This window comes from Haemaphysalis longicornis, unplaced genomic scaffold, assembly GCF_048455015.1.
Source record: "Haemaphysalis longicornis isolate Haplotype H1 unplaced genomic scaffold, Haemaphysalis longicornis Haplotype H1 scaffold_14, whole genome shotgun sequence".
NCBI classification, from domain to species: Eukaryota; Metazoa; Arthropoda; class Arachnida; order Ixodida; family Ixodidae; genus Haemaphysalis; species Haemaphysalis longicornis.
In genome coordinates this window covers 14,838,587-14,859,855 of record NW_027526245.1, presented here as the reverse complement: position 1 = coordinate 14,859,855, position 21,269 = coordinate 14,838,587, and the positions used below count along the sequence as shown (strand labels likewise).

The 21,269-nt window shown below is 50.0% G+C and overlaps 1 protein-coding gene across 6 annotated transcripts in view; it reads left to right on the top strand.

Annotated features, from left to right (window-relative positions):
- The first annotated feature begins 919 nt into the window (after positions 1-919).
- Git (ARF GTPase-activating protein GIT1) overlaps positions 920-21,269 on the top strand; it is a 340,959-nt gene continuing 320,609 nt past the window's right edge. For 2 of the 6 annotated variants that reach the window (XM_077695261.1, XM_077695263.1), the window contains exons 1-5: positions 920-1,167; positions 15,839-15,951; positions 17,159-17,261; positions 17,323-17,409; positions 20,994-21,124. In XM_077695261.1, coding sequence (XP_077551387.1) covers positions 1,033-1,167; positions 15,839-15,951; positions 17,159-17,261; positions 17,323-17,409; positions 20,994-21,124 — 569 coding nt within the window. In that variant the 5' untranslated portion in view covers positions 920-1,032. Of the gene's footprint in view, positions 1,168-14,368; positions 14,464-15,367; positions 15,502-15,838; positions 15,952-17,158; positions 17,262-17,322; positions 17,410-20,993; positions 21,125-21,269 lie in introns of all 6 variants that reach the window. The other 4 variants (XM_077695264.1, XM_077695262.1, XM_077695259.1 and 1 more) reach the window with 4 other exon arrangements.

Below are 21,269 nucleotides of genomic sequence, written 5' to 3'. Positions count from 1 at the left end.
TTTAGCACACACAAAATGATATATACAGAAACAGCGCATGCGCGAATACAGGGGAAGCCACCAGGAAAAAATCAGGGGAAAAAGCAATCAGGGGCAAGTGATTTCTTTTTAAAGGAAGCAGGAAAATAAATAAACTCGGGATATTATTAAGCTCTCATGGGAGCTCACCTGCATTTAACACAGTCCGGAAGCGGAAATAGTTGGGGAAATAGGATAGGAGAGAGAAAAGTAAAGATTAGAAAGGTGAGGAAAGAGTAGAGAAGAGTAGTTCCACTGTGGTCGATTCCGTCGCACACAACACACCACGAACACTGTTGGCTGGCGTAATGCTGCGTCCGGGAGACGAGAAACCTCGAAGGGAACAGTGAAGCGCGGAGGCGAACATGGTGCGACGAAGAGCGAAGTCTGCGGCGGTCCCGACCGCTTTGGAGACGGGTACTGGGGGGGGCGGGAGCTGGCACTCGACCGCCCACACCAGCAGAGCGAAAGCCAGGCGACGTCCAACGGCCCGCGCGCGCAACGGGCCGCCGAAATGAAGCCCCTCCGAAGCACACGAGCACGAAAAAACACGTCCGCTCAACTCCGAAGCGACGACCGAACTCCCCTGACGCACCCGCAAAAGCTACCTCTCCGAGCGTACGAAGTACCCGCTAATCTAGGCGCTACCCTTCTCAGTTGCGGAGAATGCAAAACTGCATCTAACGCGGCAGCATGGCACAAAAGTTCGCTACCTACCACAGGAAAAACTTCACACAACGTTTGTGCACAGCGAAGTTTTCACGGCGCACTCACAGCAACGGTGGCTGCCATGATGGAATGCGTTGGTTACTAGGTGAATACCGACTACTGCCGCCAACTCTAGTAGTCAAAAAGGCAGCGGGCAACGCTGTGAGGGTGGCATCATGTCAGCGCCCAGGTGTAGCACGGTTTCAATGCACGGGCTGGCCGGGCAGCTTTTGCTCTAGAGTCAGTAGTATTAACTCTGGTGCGTATAGCATTGCTCTTCCGAGCATAGGTGGTCGTCATGTGGGTATGATTGGCAGGTTGGCAGAAAGGACGTGCAGGCCAGCGGTGCAGACGTCGGCGGTTACCGTTGTGTGTGTTGTTCCATGTCACGAGGGAAGCTACGTATGGTTGCTGAAGTTTGTGGAGACTGCGGCGCTCCCGGTGAGTCTATCGTACCAGTCCTGCCGGCTGCGCTGGGCCGACCGCTAGTGCGCTCCTGTTTTTCTTCCCAACCACGGGGTTCGCGTGAAACCCCGTTCAACCGTTGGGCTGCTGGGCCCGAACATGCAGGGGCGGTTGTCGACATTGCTGTGCACCCTTCTCTCTCTGCGGCGCGCCTTGGAGCCCAGGCGAAGCGTTGGCGCGTAGACAACAAAATTTGAATGTGATTTTTGAAGCCCCGCCAAGCCCTGAAATCCGTGAAAGAAAATATGAACAATTGACGGGCACAGCAGAAGACCTTGCCATGATTTAAGACAATGCCTGCTTAATTGAGGAGGCGTGACTACGCCAGCAAACTGCTGATCGGTTATTTATCCTTACAAAGTGCTGTTGGTACTGGGCGCACTCTGCTTGTTTTACCCGCCGCGGTAGCTCAGTGGCTAAGGCGTTGCGCTGGTTCGATTCCCGGCCGCGGCGGCAGCTTTTCTGATGGAGCCGAAAAGCAAAAACGCCCGTGTGTACGAGATTTCGGCGCACGTTAAAGATCCCCAGGTGGTCAAAATTAATCCGGAGCCCTATACTACGGCGGGCCTCATCGCCTGCGTTGCGTCGGCGCGTTAAACCCAACAATCAATCAATCACTCTGCTTGTTTTAGCTGCACAGCCGTCCGCTGCTTTGGAGTTGTCTTCAGCCCGTTCTATATGGTGCGTTCTTCGTCTGCGAATTCGGTGAAACGAAAATTGGCACTTGCGAAGTTCGCAGTGGCTGGAAATGGCCTGCGAACGTCGCGATTTTCGCAATTGTGAGGCAGATTGTTTGCAGACCGAATTAAGTCTGCCACAAGCAAAGCTTGTTGTGATTCAAAAAGGTTTTATTGTACTTTCTGGACAAGTTGTTTCAGATATGAGTTTATTTGCGGTTTCATATAACAATCGCCATTTATTTGCCAATATACGCAAACATAGCGGAGAAGACAAACGCAGCAAGCAACCCTGGGTTCGCTTATTGTGCTATTCCATAGCCTCCTATATATACACCATTTTCCTTGCTAGAGGTGGGCGCAGCCATTTACTTTTTCTGACCAGATGCTACCGCCGTCTATGAAGCGACCGCTGAAAACTCCGTGCTGGGCTGTTAAGTGCTCCGTTCTTTCTGTGCATCTGCTCGGTACCCGTGCATTACCAAGTGAACCGTAGTGGTTTGGCATTAAGTTAGCGGTTGTAGTGCTTGTGTGTGTGTGTTCTGTTTTGTTTTCATCATCTGCAGATGGATTTTAGGTCTTAATTTGCTGCCAGAGCAGAAAATGCCGATCCCGGCTTTTGCGAGCAGCAGTAGCAGTATGGCGGTGGTGCCGGTGGTGCTCCGCAGTTCCGCGATGCAAATGTACCAGTATGGCACCGACTGACATAGAAATTGATATCGGGGAGTAAATACATGTTTCCAATGCCACTGTGCTTGTTATGTTCACCGATTAGTCATGTTTACGGAAGCGCAGACGTTGAATTCGAAGCGCGCACAGCATATGTGGGTCACGGTGATCCGTGCTCGCGATGGACTTTCGACGAGGCGATTGCTACGCTGTTGACATTGCAATGTAATATAATCTTTCTTAACTAGACTTATGACGGTTACTGACGAAACGAAATTACCTGGGCGGAAAAATAACACGACCGCACAACCAGTCCAATTACTATTCGGAGGTTGAGCAGAAGGGTCGACGTTCGGGCGAGTTAATATTGGTTGATCATGATCGTGATTATGATTGACCTAACTCTGCGCAGCGCATGTGGCCATGTCGCTCGGAGCCCACCTTTGTGAAACCGCTGCTTGCACCACAAATGCTTTACGCGACCAGCAGTAACTGTTTTGTAATTGTAATTAGATTCCGTGACAACGCAAAAGGATTAGAAGCTTTTCCTTTGACCGCATTGTGGACAGGTTGAGCTATTTTACAAATGCAGCGTTCACGCGTATCTCGAGCTGCGTTTCCACATTGGGCTGCCTGCTTATCCTGCTATCGACCAGCAGTGTGCGATGGAGAAAGTTATCCTTTCATATCGTTTGGCAGTGTAATGCGTTGGCCTGAAAAAAAGTAAACAAAACACCACGAAACAAAACGCCGAGATGAAAAGGGGTTTGTTTAATGCCAATCGGTTGTAATGACCAAACAATATATGGTATTTGAAATTGACTACAAGGAACCAGAAGTTATTGTAATGTTGTATTGTATCAGCGCTCGTGAAAGATCCCCAGGTGGTCAAAATTAACCCGGAGCCCTCCACTACGGCGCGCCTCATCACCCATGAAGCTTCGGGGCGTTAAACACCATAATTAATCAATTAATCAATCAATCAACCAATCAATCAATGCTATATTGTAAAGGATAAAGTTGCTTCTAACATTTCAGGGGGTTCCGTTCCCTGTCGCAGCTTTGCGTGTGAGCACGCGGTGCGAAATACCGCTGAACTACGCAGCGGAGCACACCGCGCCGAGCGATGTTAGCAACCCAGCGCGCACAGGCAACACTGGTCAACCGCCGAGAGAACTGGTTTGAGAGTATTTTCCTCCTTTTCCGGCCGCTTATGGAAAATGGTGTATGGGTGTATATAACCTACTGTGCCTACTCTATCGCTCCGAAACCCATTGCAGCAGCCTGTTCACTGTGGTAGCGCTAAGTTCCCAGGTTTTTCGATGGCCATGCCGATGCGAACTGCCGTTCCAGGCGGAGGTGAACTGAAACGCACCGTGGCGTCGTCTGCTACACGAAAGCATCTTCCAGCTACAAAAGTCCGCAAAATGGCGAGCTTGAACTTCATGAGCCAGTATTAAAGACCGAAGCTTTATGCATGGCGTCGCAGAACTACTAAACTGCATTCGGTGTACTGTTTCCGCCTGCACGCTCGCCCTTTTGAGTTCGCTACGGCAGTTTCCCAACGAAATGTATACATGACCTCATGGTTGTCACTGCGATAAGAGCCAGTTAACTTTTCTCCCTCTGATAAGTGAAAAGTTGATAAGTGAAAAGTAATGATCCTTGATTCGGTGTTTAGTGATAATTGAGTCATACTAATTAAATTTTGTTTCAAGTCCAAACAGTTGAGCTCCCCGTTTTTACTTACGAGTCCATTAAGTCTTGTTCTGCGGCTAATATTTTTTACAGCTCCCGAAAGGGTATGCACCCATCGTCCTCCATCCCTTCCCTATTTCTCTGTCGCCGCTGCTCCACGAAATGTTGCCATCACGCATGTAGTAGATAGATTGACGACGTGGTAATCGGCAATGCCTGGCTGCTGCGCAAAGAATGATGACTTCAACCTTTAGCTCGAGGCGATTCTCAGTATTTGAGAGCCCCTATATACGCTTAGGCTAAACATTCAGCATGCACTGAGCATTGTTTCTCTCGCTACTTCTCCCCGGTACATTAATTCTTCCATCCCCAATCACATACTGAATAACCGATCAATTCCCAGTGAACCACAAACCCGCTAGTAAACTCACCCGTAACATTTCTGGCTGAATTGAGAGAACGCTGAAAAAAACTTTTGCGTTAAATTATTTACGAACGAACAAGGTAGCCTGAGAAAGACCGTCTCTTTTTAATTACACTGCTAAGCTCTAGCGTCACCCCAGCTAGATGGTTTTATTTCTGGCCTCGTGAATTTCTATACCTTTTTTTTTTCAAACAGGAGTTGCCCGTCAGTGCTAGAGCCAGAGTCTCCTTTATGCAGCACGTATTTTTTGTTTGCAAAGGGCCCTGGCAACTTTTTTTAAACCACTCATTGTTGCCGGGTGTGTAGGCAAATGGTGACCATGCCCTCGCCAACACAGGACAACCTGGGATTAGGGCGCCACCAGAGAGAACGGCAGAATTTCTGGCACTGAGCAGGCACAAGGCGTTATAAAGGAGGCTTTGGCTATTCGCCCCGAGATCGAACACAGCTGGCCCCTGGCGGCGGCGGGACGAACCGCTGCTTGTGTGGATAGCGCTTTTGCGTCGTCTGCTCTTTCACGTTGCGCGTTGCGCTAGACCTGTGCGGCACACGATAAAACAACCAATATGTGTACTTGTTTGGCAGTAAGCAATGACAGTTACCTCTGCTTGCGCATTTCTTCTAGAGACACTATAATCAGTGGCCGTTCCGGGTTAATGCGCTGGTTTAATTCCACAAAACATCTTGTGGGCCTCACCTGTGCAATGCAGTGCAGCCTGCCAAGGTGCCCACCATGGGTTCGAGCGAGCCAAGCCGTAAACGGCCGCGGCAAACCTCGCCACGCGTGCGCAGTCACTCCGCGAAGACGAAGTAGCTCCTCAGAACTTGGTTTAATTCCGGGTAATCCACGGTACAGCAACCAGCCCTGGTATTAATTACACTCCTAGCCCTGGGGCAGAGAGGGGGGTACCCGCCGACCGTACGCTTCAAGCCACAGAGCCCGACGCACAGGGAGGGTAATTGGCAGCTGTTGGTCCAGTGGCGTGGTGGGCCCGGCTAGGACCGGAACTGACCACGAGACTGATTGAGCAAATCCAACTCTCGGTACGTTTGCCGACCTCACGGAAGTGAGAAAACAGCGGTCGCTCAGGCCGAAGCGAGCGAGCCGCGTGCGAACACGAAGTACCTGTCGGAGTCGGCACCCAGTCAATCTCTCCTGGGTCCGACCGAAGCGCGCACCCGCCGCCGCGAGCCCTTGGGCGGGGCCACTACGTCACGCCCCACGTGGCCTACGGACCGGCGCGCATGGGTCAACCGTGCCCCTTGCGGGGAGAGGGCATCGCGGGCTACGTGCTCGCGTAATCTTCACCGTGGTTTTCGGGAACGTCAAAGGGTGCTTTTTGAAGGTGGAGTGGTGGTTATTTAAATAAAAGTTTAACACACGAAACGGGTAAGGAGCGACAAGACCTCTGCATACCCGTGCATTCGCCACACCCTTGTAAAATTGTGCTGTGTCCTTCTAGAAAGAAGGAACAAACAAAAACAATTATATTGCACACGACCCGTGCGCTATCGCCCATACATTACCGGGGACGCATTTTACACTTACAAGCTCCTGTGTGATTGAATTACCGTACCTTTTCTAAAATAAATGCCATTTTTGGACAGTCATTGCTTATACTGTGTTGATAATTTTACGTATTATTGTAAATACATTTCTGTGGATGTGCAAGAGTATTTCGGGGGGATTTCTCGGTAAAATTAAGCAGTAGTGAGTTTGCGCCTGTCCTGTGGTATTTAGTGTGTCATTTTCATATATCCCATTTTGAAATCCCGACATGAATCGCCTTGTCCAGGAATGTGTTTCACACTCAGCATAACTAAATGCCTAATATGGTCACGTCTTAACCTCTTAAGGTGGACCTATGTTTAAAGGAGGAAAAATCGCATAATACAATTCACGTTGTTGCCCACATGTGTGGAGGGTGACTCCCTGGATTTTTTATTTTTCCCACAATGCTCGCTTTCAATGCAATTTCTGGACAATCTCGGGCCAAAAGGGGAATTAATCACTTTTGAAAATACTGGCGTCTACTCGTTGAAGTACTGCTTTTTCACCGCTACAGAACACGATGCCTAGCGTACTTTCAATTGAAAAATAGTACTTATAACCAATGTTTGGCTTTTCGCATTACATGCGTTCTCTTGCCGCTGCGCTTGGAGCGTTGGCAGAACACCCCCTCTCTCCCCACCCTCCCCCCAAAAAAGAAATGAAATGCACAGAAAACGTTTATGTGTACCTTTTTTAGCCAATCCTCAAGAATTAAATGCCAAGACAAAAGCGAGGCTCAGTTTACCACACAAAGTAGTTACTGGTAACCCGTTGCGCTGTTTTGTGACAAGAAATAAAAAGGGAACGTTTTACTACATCTGCAACAGGGCAACTTCGTTTGCCATCTTTATGGTTCTTAAGCGACATTACACAAGAATGCAATCACATCTCGCTGTTCTAACCACCTGTTAGATTTTAAAAGGAACGCAAATGGTCAACAGTGCTCCCGTAACAGAAAATCTGTGCTCACTGCGAAGCCCCAGAAGCTTGGTTTACACACTGTAAACCTGCTTGTCACTTTCCAAGTCTAGCTAAACATGAGATGTTGATTGTACTGCGTGTGTTAGCAATTTAATTCGCAAGTTCACTTGCGACGAAAGGCCTAAAGGGGTACTGACACGAAATTTTCGTGTTACGTTTTTTCGCTGCTGTGCGTGCCTACCAGCCCACTGATCATAGAATGACAGAATAAACGGTCAAGCGCAGCGAAAATATTCATTTACGGCGTCGTTTATTCGTGTCAGTTTTGGTTTCGACAAAACGAACGCTGAGTGCCGCCATGACAGGAGCTATCACGTGACGTCACCATTCTTGCCGTATCGCTGCCGCTCTGAAGCGCGCGCCCAGACCGGCCGAGGTCTTCGCCGTCCCCACAGGCCCGGGCAGCATGACGTCAGTCCCAAAACCATGACGTGTACACACGCCGGAGCAGCGCGCGCCAACCACAGCCAGCGCGTCGGCTTCGTCACGGGAGCGCCGACGTCGGCAGTTTGGGGCAAGTAGCAGATGATGTCATGTCGGTCCGCTCTGGGCTTTCTCGTGAGGGTGAAGATTAAAATGGATTCTAAAGATGTTTCGCTGAACGGTTGCTGTTGAAACTTGCTGGGAGATATCTCCTGATAAAAAGGAAGCGTTTTACATAGTTATTCAGCTTTGAAATTTCGTGTGAGTACTCCTTTATGGTCTGACACCGTTGTTCATCAAACCTGCCTTCAGAGTCGCCAAAATTTCATTTAACTAAAGCTGCGCGCAAAAGACCTATGTTAGAACGGTTTCATTTATATCTCTGCGCTGGTTAAAATTCAGTAATTTTATGTTGCCTTTCGAACACAAAAAATATTGTAAGCTCTTAGAAGAAATGTTGAGGCAGTTAAGTGGTGTTACCATTTCAGGGCATCCCACAAATGCAAGAATGCGTCATGCTACCCGTGAAAGCAACTGCCACCCAGCCGCGGTGGCTTAGTGGCTAAGGCGTTACGCTGTTGAGCACGAGGTCATGGGTTCGAGTCCCAGCCGCGGCGGCCGCTTTTCTGATGGAGGGGAAAAGCAAAAGCGCCTGTGTGTACGAGATTTCGGCGCACATTAAAGATCCCCAGGTGGTCAAAATTAATCCGGAGCCCTATACTACGGCGGGCCTCATTGCCTGCGTTGCGTCGCCGCGTTAAACCCCACAATCAATCAGTCAATTGAAACTGCAGTCGTAAACTGAATTGCGGAGATCGAGGCTTCCTGATTTGTTTCTATTTATGATTTTATTGAAGGCTCAAAGCCATAGTCTGGAAAGATCGAGCTTGCTACGAGCCACGGCGTACAAGTTCAGTGTTATTATTGCGGCCGTTCTGAGATCCCCGATGGGACGCCGCTTTGTTGGCGTAATAATGAAAACTTAGTTCCACAGTTACCGAACAACAGCATACCAGTCTTGTCTGCGCCTTTCGTGCGCACATACGGCTTGAGCAAGGCACGAAGCCCGCCCGCAGTGTGCATTCTCCTGGGCCGCTCAGCGGAGCATCCACACTAGCGGCGCGACGCTGTTGCCACCTACATGTCGATCTCGCGGCGAATAGTGCCTAGAATATTGGCGGTGAGCGCGACCACGGGCGGCGCTGCGAAGCGCGCCTCTGTGACGTTTGCATAGGGATTCTCGCATTTGTCGTCTAGTGTTGTGTAAGTATAGTGTTGGATACCGCTACGGAAGAAACATTGCCGGTGTCGCCCCATTTCTTGCGAAGCCGGTCCTCAGTGGAGCGCGAAGAGTCGGAGCTAGGTGTCAGCTTCTGAATTAAGCAATCTTTTGAACAAAGGGAACAGCCAGGTGATAGTAACCGACAACAGGGAAAATACAAGACCAAAGCAAATACCAGGCCTTCGGGGCTGTCAGTTTTGCCAGTAGGCGTTAAGATTGCCGGTAATCATATGTAAGGTAAAACAGTTCTTGCAACCTTGCTGAAGGCTCGAAAGTATTGTATAAATTTACGTTGTCATACAGGAAAGTATGGCGACGTGCACTATGGGCTGCAAAAACTGAAGGTGGAGTTTCAAAAACCCACTATGTGTATAGGCGCGTGCTGGTTTTATACCAGGATTCTCACCAGTATGGAGGTTTATTGAACAAAACGAGTCACGTCTATGCTAAAGATACAGTAACAACAGTGTTTGCTGGGACCTGGAAGGATATTTTGGTACATTTCCCACAGCCATATCTTCCCAATATTCAAATATGCGTTGTAGGAAAACTGCACTCAAGAGGAGGAGGAGTAGCAAGCATTATTTAACAGTAAAGTCGAGCTGATTGGGCCGCGTCTTCGGTCCAGGACAAGAGAGTAATTTTTTTCAATTCATAGAACGCCATCCCGAGTAGACCAGGATTTGTTCTTTACGCCTGGAAGGGTTGGAAAACAATGAAGGGCTGCTTGGAAATATTCATCGGTTTGGATTCTTGTATACTATTTATTGTGTTTGCTAGCCAGTATATCAAGCCGTCAACATCGAAATCATGTCATAATTGGTCGGGTTGAAAGTCAGTTCGTTATTGATATGTCGCCAGGAGACGACAACGATGATGTGCGTGCGAAAAGGCACTGGGTTCTGTGGCACGAGCATGCCTCACGCATCGAATGCTGGCCACCGCTCTCACCAACGCCCGAGCTACTGCCCATGTTCCTACCTCTTGAGTTTTAATAAATCGTCGACACCCATCCACGGCTGTGCAGACGCAACAATTTGGCAACGAGGAAGACTGCGGGCTCACCGGCACTTCACCGACAGGTCACCGACGTCAAGAAACGGAATGACATGGCGACGTGCGACTTCGGTCGGCGACCCGAATTCAGCGGCTGCTCCGGCTCCTGGAGATCCTGGTATGGAAGGCTACAATTCTTCTTCGAAGCCGACGACTTCAAGGACGCTTCCAAGAAATGCGCTCACCTGCTAACGCTCTGTGGGGAACAGACTTGCGACATCGTTTGCGCCCTCGTTCAACCCATGCAGCCCAGCAAAGTGGACTATGATGACATTGTTGAGGTGCTCAAGGCTCACTTTGATCCGCAACCTTCTGAAGTCTTCTGCAGGGCACGCTTCCAACAACGGGACCAAAGGCACGACGAAATGGTCAGTGATTACGTGGCAGCGCTCAAGAAACTAGCAGCGGATTGTAATTTTGGCACCAGCACAGATACGGCTGTGAAGCCGTCACTGCTACCACCGGATGCAATGTTGCGTGATCATTTTGTCTGTGGTCTTTGCAGAAAAGGACTTGATGTTGCAAGAAAGCTTGTGACTTCTTTGCATTGCGAGCTGAAAACGCTGTTGAAGATCAGAAAAACGTGAAGGCGGATTGGAGAGAGATCCACAAAGCCAGTACAAGTACCTGCAATATGGGAAGGATAGGTCACTCCAGTAGCTACGTCGAGAAGAACAACCAGCGTTGTTGGCGTTGTGATGCACAACATAGTCCGGATACTTGCAAGTTCAAGACAGCTTCCTGCAACTATTGCAAGAAACGATGGCACATCGAAAAAGCGTTTATCAAAAAGCGGAAAGAGGCAAGAACGAAGGGGAACGACAGTATCGAATATCCACGTGAAGGAATTTCGACAACAGCCTCACAAGAGCTGCCAAGCAAGGCGCTTTATGAGCACTCAGGGGCTCGATGCAGCTACTCGTGCACGGCAAATTGTTGAATTTCGAACTGTACTCTGGTGCAGCCTGCACTCTTATCAGAGCCACGTGGACGAATGACCCACCTCGGCTTCAGACGAACAACATTCTCGTAAGCACATGGTGCTCGGCTGTGCAACGGTAGAAGTAACGCACTAGGACAAGACTTTGACATTACCACTTGTGATAATCAAGGGATCAGGATGTAACCTCCTCGGACGAAACTGGTTTCCTCATTTGGGCATAGTGGTAACCGGGATCAACGACGTAACAGACGACGAACTTGTTTTCAAGCTCCTGGACAAGTACCAGTCTGCGTTCGATGAGGAAATCTTGGGACACGTTGGTCCTGCTGTTCAACTCGAAACTTGCGGAAGGAGCGAAGCCAAAGTTTCTAAAGGCACGGCCAGTTCCTTTCGTGCTGCGGTCGCCTGTAGAGGCTGAACTGAATTGACTGCAAACTCAAGGCATAATCGAGCCTACGCAGCATTCAGACTGGGCAACGCCTCTCGTATTCGTGCAGAAGAAAGATGGCTCGTTGCGAATATGCGGCAACTACCGCTGTACAGTGAATCTGGTATCGAAGAAGGCAGATTACCCGCTTCCCACAACAGATGAGGTCCTCAGCTACTTGAGGGGAGGCAAGGTTTTCAACACACTTGCGTTACCAGCAATTTCATGTAACGCCAGAGACAGCCGAGCTGTTGACCCTGAACACGCCAAAAGGTCTTTACAAAGTGAAACGGTTGCCTTTTGGAATCTCAGCAGCTCCAGCCATTTTTCAACGCTTCATGGAGACTATGCTGTCTGGCATCACAGGCGTTTGTGCATACTTAGATGATGTCATCATCAGTGGAAAGGACGCCGAGGAACATGCCGCCAGACTGGAAGAAGTTCCCAAGATGCTGTGCAAGTACAACCTTCGCCTCGGCAAAAAGATGTGCTGTTTTGCTGTGAGAAAAGTTTTTTTTTCCGGGACACCGAATCGACGAAAACGGCGTTCACACCAGCGAAGACAAAGTTCGAGCCATCACGGAGACGCTAGCGCCAGACTGCAAGCAACCGCTTCAGTCATTTCTCGGGATGCTGACATTTCACGACAGGTTCACAAAGGACAGAGCAACAGTTGCCAGCTGTCTCTACCAGCTCCTTCAAAAAGGCGCTACTCAGAGATGGGAGACTATTGCTTCTCAAGCACACCGTACTGGCACACTACGACGAACAGAAGGAGCTTATGCGACGCTTCGCCATACAGTGTAAGAGCTGTTCTGTGTCAGTGTGATGACCCGAATAGGGAGGCACCGATCGCTTTTGCATCTAGGACGCTAGGGCTGGCAGAATGAAGAAATTATGCTCAGTTGGACAGAGAAGGCCTCACTGTAGTGTTTGCATTGCTGGAAGAAAGGTAACTTTCGTCACAGTGCTGGGCATACTGGGACCAGTCCTCTCCCCATGCATGACCAGATGGTGCATCAAATTATCGGCATATGACTACGATATTGTGTACAGGCATGGCAAGAAGTTAAGCCGACTACCACTGCCAGAATGCATCGTTGAACCATGGCCACCAGGCGACGTGCTGCTGTTCGAAGCGTTGTTGCGACCTCCGTTTACTGCTACAGAGATAGCCCGTCTAACGCAGCAATACAACATCCTGCGAAGGCTGTTCAAGTCAGTGCAGGATGGTACAGTGGAAGGACTCCTTGGAGATGAGCTCGCTCCATACCGGCGAAGAGCAACCTCACTGGCATCTCATCGCGAGTTTCTCACACTCTGATCACTGGTGATCATACCAAGCTCTGCACGATCTCACGTTCTGGCACTTCTGGATGCTGGTCATCAAGGCATGGTAGCTATGAAGAAGTGTGCAAGAAGTTTCGTATGGTGGCCTGGAATCAACAAGATGATTGAGGAGACAGTGAGACAGTGCTCTGAATGCCAATCAACACAGAAGCTCCGATTTCCCACGTGGGACTGTCCCCAGACACCGTGGCACACACTGCATGTTGACTTCGTGAACTCTCATGCCGTGCTCCTTGTGACAACGGCTACCACACTGTCCCCCAAGAACCTCATCCTACGCCAAGGAACACCGTTTGTCCCCCTTGATACAATGCCAAAGAATCGGAAACCCTGTGGGGAAAATGTTCTGTGGGAACATCGGAAACACCCATCCTCTTGTACGCACAAACTATCCTTGCCTAAAGCAGCAGCCGCATGGAGCTCCATGCCTCTACCGGCTTATTGAAACGGACGTTGGAGAGGACCAAAGTCAAAAAAAAAAAAAAAAAGAGAGCCAATGCGACCAATTAAGGCAGTTTTCAGCTAACAAAGCAATGTGGCATATGTTGATGAGGTAAATTGTGCTCTCCAACATTTGTCGCATCGCCACCAGGAAACGCCGACGGCTGCCAGATGCGAGCAAACCGCTTCATGTGGTTGCCGCTTCTCGGGCATTGTATCGAGACACGAGCGGCAGCTTTGACCTCCAGGTGAGCGCGAGCTAATGAAAGGTCAAAGGAAGGAGCATTTGGCGCCTTTCCACCCTTCCAGCAAGGTCCTTGAAAACCTTTGAAATTGAAAATTGAGTTTTCAAGGGCCTTGAAAGCCTGGCATTGTTTCTCTCACCTTAATTTCTTTGTGCTACAAAGAGGAGACCCGATTACGTGACTTATCTCATTGTGGCCCTGCAACCTCCCCATCCAAGGCGTGCTTTTGACAATATAAAGCCAGCTTGGGGGGTGCAGTCACCGTTTTGTAATTTAAAGCAAGCTTGGGAGCACAGGCGCGTGCTGCTGTGGGCGATGGCTCGTATGGAACGCACTGGACGAGGCAGAAATTAGCATAGGTCTCCTTCCAGTTTTTTATACTGCTTTTTGCACTGCCTCATCCTGTTATTCGTTACCGTTGCTGCACCCTGCCTTCGCTGCGCCCCACTATGTTTCGAAAATGAATGGTGCTGACACTCCAGGGCGAACTAAAAATGAGCACAGATAGGCAGAACTCTGAATTTGCGAACACATGCATCTAGCTCGTAAGCTTTACTGGAGTATTTTATTTTGACAGGTGTGATGCCGGGCAGATCCAGTGGAGTCGTCAATCCCTCCCGTTAATGAACGCAGAAATTTGGGGAATGGGAATGGCAGGGGGTATTAAGTTCTGTTCCTCGCTATCCGAGACTGTGTACTAAGGGCATTTACAGAGCTCAAAAAAGTTCGAGATGGCATGGCTTTCATATAGCTCCCTCAGTATTACTGTCGGTGGGCTCTTCCAAAGAGATGTCTCTTGAGGTCACTTTTCTTGAAATACAAAGAAGCAGACGTTTAGCGCGTGAAAACAGTAGTGAAACATTGGTACACAAGCTCTCCAGCACCCTTGAAAAATCTTTGGCAGAGCCTTGAAAGTCCTTGAATATCCTTGAATTCTTGTTTTTTAATCCTGTACGAACCCTGTTCCACCTCCTTTTCCTCAACCCCAACTATTTCTTCCGCGACAAAGGTCTCCAAAAGGCAAAACTGTTTAGTAGACATTGGAGAATAAACACTTTCGAACCTTCTCGCTCAAACTCACCCCATCGTGGAGGGCCGTTTCAGGTGAGTGATGCCATTCCCGTCGTCTTCCCTTCAGAGGGGAAAAGGTTTGGGCGGGTTGGCTCAGAGGACGAGTGCTGACTTTAAGCCGTTGGTTTATGGCTGGCAAGAGAAGAGAAGGAAAGGAAAACATGACAGAAGAAAGTTTCGATAAAGCCGCAGCCGGCCTGCTGACGCATTGACCACCTATCTCCGCCGTTTTGGCAAATTCTCTTGTCGGACCAGAGCGGTGAAAATGCAAAACAATCATCTGGCCGCACAGAGGATAACACGGGTTATCCGAAATACATTTTTTTACGATGGCCGGCCAGCTGCCCTTTGGCGGCAATGCTACTGACCTAGCTCTTGTGCTCTTTTAAGCGAACGTTTAAGCGTCCTCGGCTCTGGCCTGTTACATCACACAAGACGTTTGTTGACAACGCTACGTCAGCATTGTGCACTTGGGCGTGTCTGCACTTGATAGCACACATCGGTTTCCGCGCATACGTGGGACTGTCTTCAAATTGTGCGAAATATTCTGCATGTATGGGATCTTTGTCCTTCCTCTCGTTTTCTGCCCTCTGCTGATCGCTCAGATGGGACTCAACTTTCCCTCTGCGATGCAGGCCTTGAACCATGGAAACAATAACCAAAACATTCTCGGTTTATTACTGCGCTTGTTTTCTGTGTCACTTCTTGCCTAGTTATAGTCTCGTATCTCGGAAGCTGTTCCGTTACCTTGATGTCCCACAAGGGTCAGTTGTTTACATTTCTTCTTTACTGTGTGTGGAACAAAACGTGACCGAGTATAATCTGCTGCCTGAAAATTGTATGCTTCAGCCACCCTATGATCAGATTCCTTCCTCAGTACGTATTTCATAATCAAACCACTCAAGCATTGCCGCTGCCCCTTGTGGCCTCTGTGCAGAGCCCCAGTGGGGGTCCCTGAACCGGGGCCTGCTGCTGTGCGACGAGTGCTGCAGCGTGCACCGCAGCCTGGGCCCCCACGTGTCGCGCGTGCGCCACCTGCACCGGGCGCCCTGGGTGCCTGCTCAGCTCAGCGTGCGTCTCCTCCTCCTCCTCCTGTCTGCCCATGGGGGAAAAAGAGAATGTGCCTAAATGGGATCAATATTCACTTCGTAACTGGTGCTTCTAAGCATCCAGTGCATACTGTCCTTGTTACAGCTGCACAGCAGTCTTTGGGGTTGTCTCGCACGTCACAGGCCGATTAAGCGACAGCGTGAGACCCTGTTTGTCGAGCACGCCCACTGCTTCACGAAACGATCACTATAGAGCCTGCTGGGCATTGTTGTGGCGCCATCAACAGTGAAGGAAGCAGCCCTATAGTCCTGGACTGCTGACGTCGCAAAGCATTTGGCGATTCCCCCTCTGGGTGCAGATGGTGCACAGCCTGCACGCGAGTGGGGCCAATGCCATCTGGGAGCACCAGCTGCTGGAGCCCGGCCAGGGGGGACGTGCACGCCGCAAGCCCAGCGCCAGGGACAGCCTCCAGTGGGTGCCTCTTTTGCCAGCAGGCTGGCCACTTTTCCCATTGGGGATCAGAAAAGCTGGCCTATAGTTCCTCAGAACCAGTGCAAGGGGGAAACAGCAGGGCGGGGGACAGCTGTGTCTCTACCAAGGCTCTGTCCTCGGCTTGGGGCGCTCCACAGTCGGGATGAGGTGCGAGCTTTCCCGGTCGGCAACCTTTCCTTGCTTTCAGGGGGCATCCAGGGACAGCAATTACTGGAACTGGAAGCCTCTTGCCCGCGTTTTTTCAAGCGCAGGATCTCTCTGCATGCAATCTGGAAGGAATGCTGTAATACCGGACCTTTCCGCTCGAGTGAAGCTTCAGGGTCCTCACTGATGCCGTTGTGTGCCAGTGTGCCCTGCCCTGCAGGCCAGCTTTCTCTATGACGATGAATGCTCGTGGGTGGAGCGAAGGGAAAGAGCGCCTCCTGCATCAAACCTGGGTCCCTCGTGTCATGCAGCAGCCATTGCTCCCTTTTTGGACATTGTCATTGGGCCTACAGAGTAGCTGTGGGTATTCTAGATTGGTGGTGCGGACCTCCAGAGTAGCACATGCTCGCAGTGTGGGATTGGCCAACCAGAGAGTCCAAGAAAGCTTCACATTCAACCATTGTGGGCATGGATGATGTTTTTTTTTGGTTGAACTTCTGAAGCAAAATTGCAAGTAACATTTCATTTACGCTGTTGTTCCGGCTAACAGTCATTTTTTTTTTTTTTCCTGGATTTTGCTTCATTCTGGCAGCCTTTCCAGAAGAAACTGTTAGCTCAAAGTAGTGCTATGCTAGAAGGTTCCTGCATTGTCATTCCTTCTCCCACACTGACTGGCAAAGGTTGAAAGCCTGGGCCTGTGGCTCTGTGGGGTGGCCAAGTGTGAACAGAGAACGTGTGGGTGCACTCACATTTTTTGAGTCATGCGCAAGTCAGGTAAGGCCTGAATGGGAAGTTTTTTGCCCCCTTATGTGCGTACTTTGCGAGAAAAAAAGTTACGAAGATGCAGTACAAGATGAAAAAAAAAAAAAAAAACGGAAGCTTTCTTTTGAAAAAAATGACACCTATGTCAGCTCAAACCAGAAACAAATACTAACTGAGAATTTAAAGAAAACATACGTGAGGTAGTGGCAACTGCCCGGCCCCTTTGGGTTTGGGAAGTGTGGGAGCGAGACAACCCTGCCGCCCCCTGGTGCCGCCGCAGCCCCGTGAAGTCCGAGTTCATCCGGGCCAAGCACCAGAACCTGGCGTTTGTGCACCGGGCAGCCAAGGAGGGCGAGCAGCCCAGCCAGGAGGACCTGAGCAAGGCGAGTGAGCCCCCCCCCCCCACTCTCCCCCCTCTCTGACGATGGGCTACCCGACCTGCAGCAGCTGCACGCCAGCGTCCGCACGGCCAACCTGGAGACGAGCCTGCGCCTGCTGGCCCAGGGAGCCCTGCCCTCGCAGCTGCACCCCGTGAGTGGCACACTTTCTCAAGGAGCAGCAGCAAGGGTGCTGGCACGTGCCAGTTTGAGGTGCGACCTTTTCTCCACGATGGGCACACATCCTGGCAGCCGCTCGGTGAAGCTCATGGTCACAGTTTGCTCCATGCTCAGTTGCTGCTGTGGCGGGCACTGCCTCTCTGAGGATTTCTCTGGTAAATTTAGCACGTTTTGAGCCTCTCTGGTGAAGCGTGCTAAAGGTTCTTACTTCACTTGCCGCCAATAGCCGCCACGTAGTCCAAGGATGCCCCACTCCGTGGAAACACATGCTTCGAGACGGTCAGTCGAGCAGTGCCTTTTGGGAGGACATGAGGAATCTCGTGGGGGATTTGAGCGCTCTGGCGATTTCAAGTCCCCCGCCTGGTACGACGCTCGGGTGCGCACGCTGTGCTTCCTGTGACTGTCTCATCTTTTACACCGCTTTGCTGCCTCCTCCTGGCCAAAGGTCTGCAGCAGGGTCTGCAGCACTTGCTGAAGAGGTGCAAGCAAGCGTATCTAGCGGGCGGGAGCTAAATTTCCACGGCTCCACATGGCAGCAGAACGCCAACGCACCAATCGCGAGAAGTCAAAGTGCAGGTGACTGGCGGTACGCGAATTCCAAGCTCCTATCAAGCTGACGCAACCCGGCACCCGCTTTCCTCTCTCTGCTATCTCCTTATTTTTCCAAGTTGCATTGTCGCTCCGGTCCTTTCTTTACTGCCCTTCTTTCACCGTACAGTCGTTCCTTTCACTTGGTCTTGGCAGTTCACACTCTTGCCTTTCCCCAATTTGCTCAGCTGCGTGGGCAGGCGCAGGGCTGGTGGCCCGGTTCAGCGCCGGACGGCATGGGGGTCAAGTGGGGTGCGTCAGATGCTGTGGCCGGGGGGGGGCTCGAAACAGGCATTTCCTTTTTTTAGAACCTGGAAATTTTAGCTAAGTGTTTCAAATTATGCGAGAACGTACGAAATATAGCAGTTCGAATAAGTCCTTAGCCCACTTGTCGCGGGAGGCCGGCATTTACCTGTGTACCCTGGTTATACGACACTTTAGTGCGGTCGCATTGGGCTTCCACTGTACCATGTTTAGCTGTCCCTGTACAACAGTTTTTTGCAAAACTTTTCGCAGGATCAAGTGTAAAAATTGGAATAAATTATGAAATCAGTTTTATACAAAAGTGCTGTAATCTCCGCAGTTACAATGAGAACTATAATGACGGATGTCAAGCATGTTGTTTCACAGACCCGAAACCGAAACTCGTTTGAATACCAACCTTGGACAGCATCTTGAATGCGATGCAATGCGAGATGCGATGTGAATGTCGATTCGAATGCAACAACCAGTGCTGCTGGTTGTTGCGGCCGGCCCAAACGTCGCATGCTATTTTTTCTTCTTGCAGGCTTTAAAAATTAAATACCATTTTATCGACCTGAAAAAAAATGAAAAGTGTTTACTTGGGCCAAAAACCGAAGTTTGACAAATTCACTTCAGTGTCCCTTAGGAGAGAAGGAGGGTCCTTAACAACAACAAAAAAAAAAAAAATCTTATCGTTGTGATCTCGGGAATCGGCATACCACACCATGTTGTGGGCTGTGAAATAAGTCGGGTAAGCCTGCCAGCACGGCTTGGAAGCTGAGGCAGTGGATGACTGCCCTGGGTGTTGGCGCAGACGCCCCCATGCGAGGCGCTCTGCTTCACCTGTGGAGCTTGCCTGGCCTCTGTCGTAAGAGGCGTGCTCACAGCAGGCCCAGAGTCGGCCGATCCGGCACTGTGCCTGCAAAAAGCCAGTGCTTATGGCAACACCACGCCAACGAGAACTCTCCATCGCGTCAGGGTCAGTCTGCAAACTCGCTTGTGGATCAGTGAAGGTTGCAGAGCAAAATGGGGAATTCAGTATAGAAAACATTACTGAAAAAATTCAACTTTGAAAAAAAAAGAAACATTTGCGCTACCGGGGATTTGAACAATTGGGCATTGTACTCGGCCATTACCACAGAGCTGTTGGTGAGGGAAATGTCGTTGTAGCCTGCTTACTTTTCTACTTTCAGCATTCTTAGCAGCTTAGATGACTATTTCTTGAATAACGCTCGTGCGTCCCCCAAGTGGATGCATTCCTTGGGCAGAACAGTCATCGCAAATTTGTGGTCGTGCTGCCGACCACTGTGCTAGTTCACCCAGGGCAAAAAGTGCTTCCCGCAACTTGACAATAAATGTTACATAATACGTTTTACAATAAATGTTTCGCTTGACTCTCCATCGCATCAGGGTCAGTCTGCAAACTCGCTTGTGGATCAATGAAGGTTCCCTAGTGTCTGCATTAACTTTCGTGACTCATCTCCCGTCTTTAATTTGCTGCCCTAGATTTTCTACTAGCCTATGAGTCAATGAATTGTTGCATGTGTGCTTGTGTGGAGCTACTTGGACTTTGCGGACTCTGCTAAGCTTGATTCAGGGTGCAAACTAACATTGCAAACTAAAGGCACATTCTACCAGGCACAGATCGTGTCGTGGCTTAGTTTCAACTAAGCGCACAAATTGTGAAGACCTGCCAGTGGCGGGCCAAGTGGCTCAGTGCACTGCTCTGCGTTGAACCCCCTCCAGAGTTGTGATGCTAGATGTGGTGTGCTTGGGGGAACCAGACCACAGTGGGATGTGAACGTGATGCATGCCAGAAGTTTGGCATTGCGAGTGGAAAAATAACCCTTTGAGGGTCGAATTTTTTCGCCAAATGGGTTGATTTTTGTTATTTCTGATTTAAATTCTTCGGATGAACCTGTTTCGAGAAAAAATTATCGCAATTTTTCTAGGGTGACCATAAAGTAACAAAAAAATAATTTGTGTTGTTACATACATGTGTTGTTACATACATGTGGTTTATTCATGAGTAACACAAGAAAAGTTCTAAGTAAAAACGAGAGAGTAACAAGCCGCACCTTTTGAGTGAATCGAAATCAGATAGACATCAGTTTCATGGGCGCAAAAAGCGGGAAGCACCCGTGCGGGCGCGGCCAGATGCACGATGGTAGATGGCGAACCGCTCCTAAAAAATACAAAAAAAAAGGAGAAAAGAGCCTCATCAGTTTCACAGGCGCCCTTAGTCTGTGGGAGCCGCAAGAAGCGAGAGGCGCCCGGTGGGCGATACCCAGCGCGCCCCCTTGTTACCGGATGCGCAAGCGATAGCCGGCGCACCGCTGAAGTAAATGGTATAAAAATAAAAAGAAGAAATAAGTTTGCATCGAAGACGAGGACGAATAGGCGAGAGGACAGGACGAGCGCTCGTCCTGTCCTTTTGCCTATTCGTCCTCGTCTTTTGCGCAAACTTATTCCTTCGTACATCACGAACCAACTAGCCAGCAATCAAGTCCTACTAAAAAAAAAGAGCCATTGGCACAAGAAAATAATTTGACCTATTTCTGCAGTGTGGCAGCACATGCCAAGCAAGAGGCGTGCTTTTTGAAGGTGTTTGCAGAGGACGTACGTGTGACCCTGCAAGGGTTAATGCGTGCTAGGCATTGAAAGTGGATTGCAACCCTGTGGACGGGCAGTCCACAGTGTTGAAGTGGCACCACCCTGGGCGTGCAGGAGAAGGGGAGCACGGCGCTGCACGTGGCGGCCCGCGGGGGCCAGGCATGCCAGGTGGAGCTGCTGCTGGTCTACGGCGCAGACCCCACCGTGCACGACGCCCGGGGCCACACCCCGGCCGACGCCGCCAGGTAACAACACCTCTGCCCTGGAGGAGGTTGCTGCCCAATTCAGTGGCACGAGCACTTCTTCAAAAGCCATTTGTGAGAGTCTTGGTGCTGTTAGTTTTTGTAATTAACAAAAGTTATTGTGTTGCAAAAAACATCCGACCTGTGA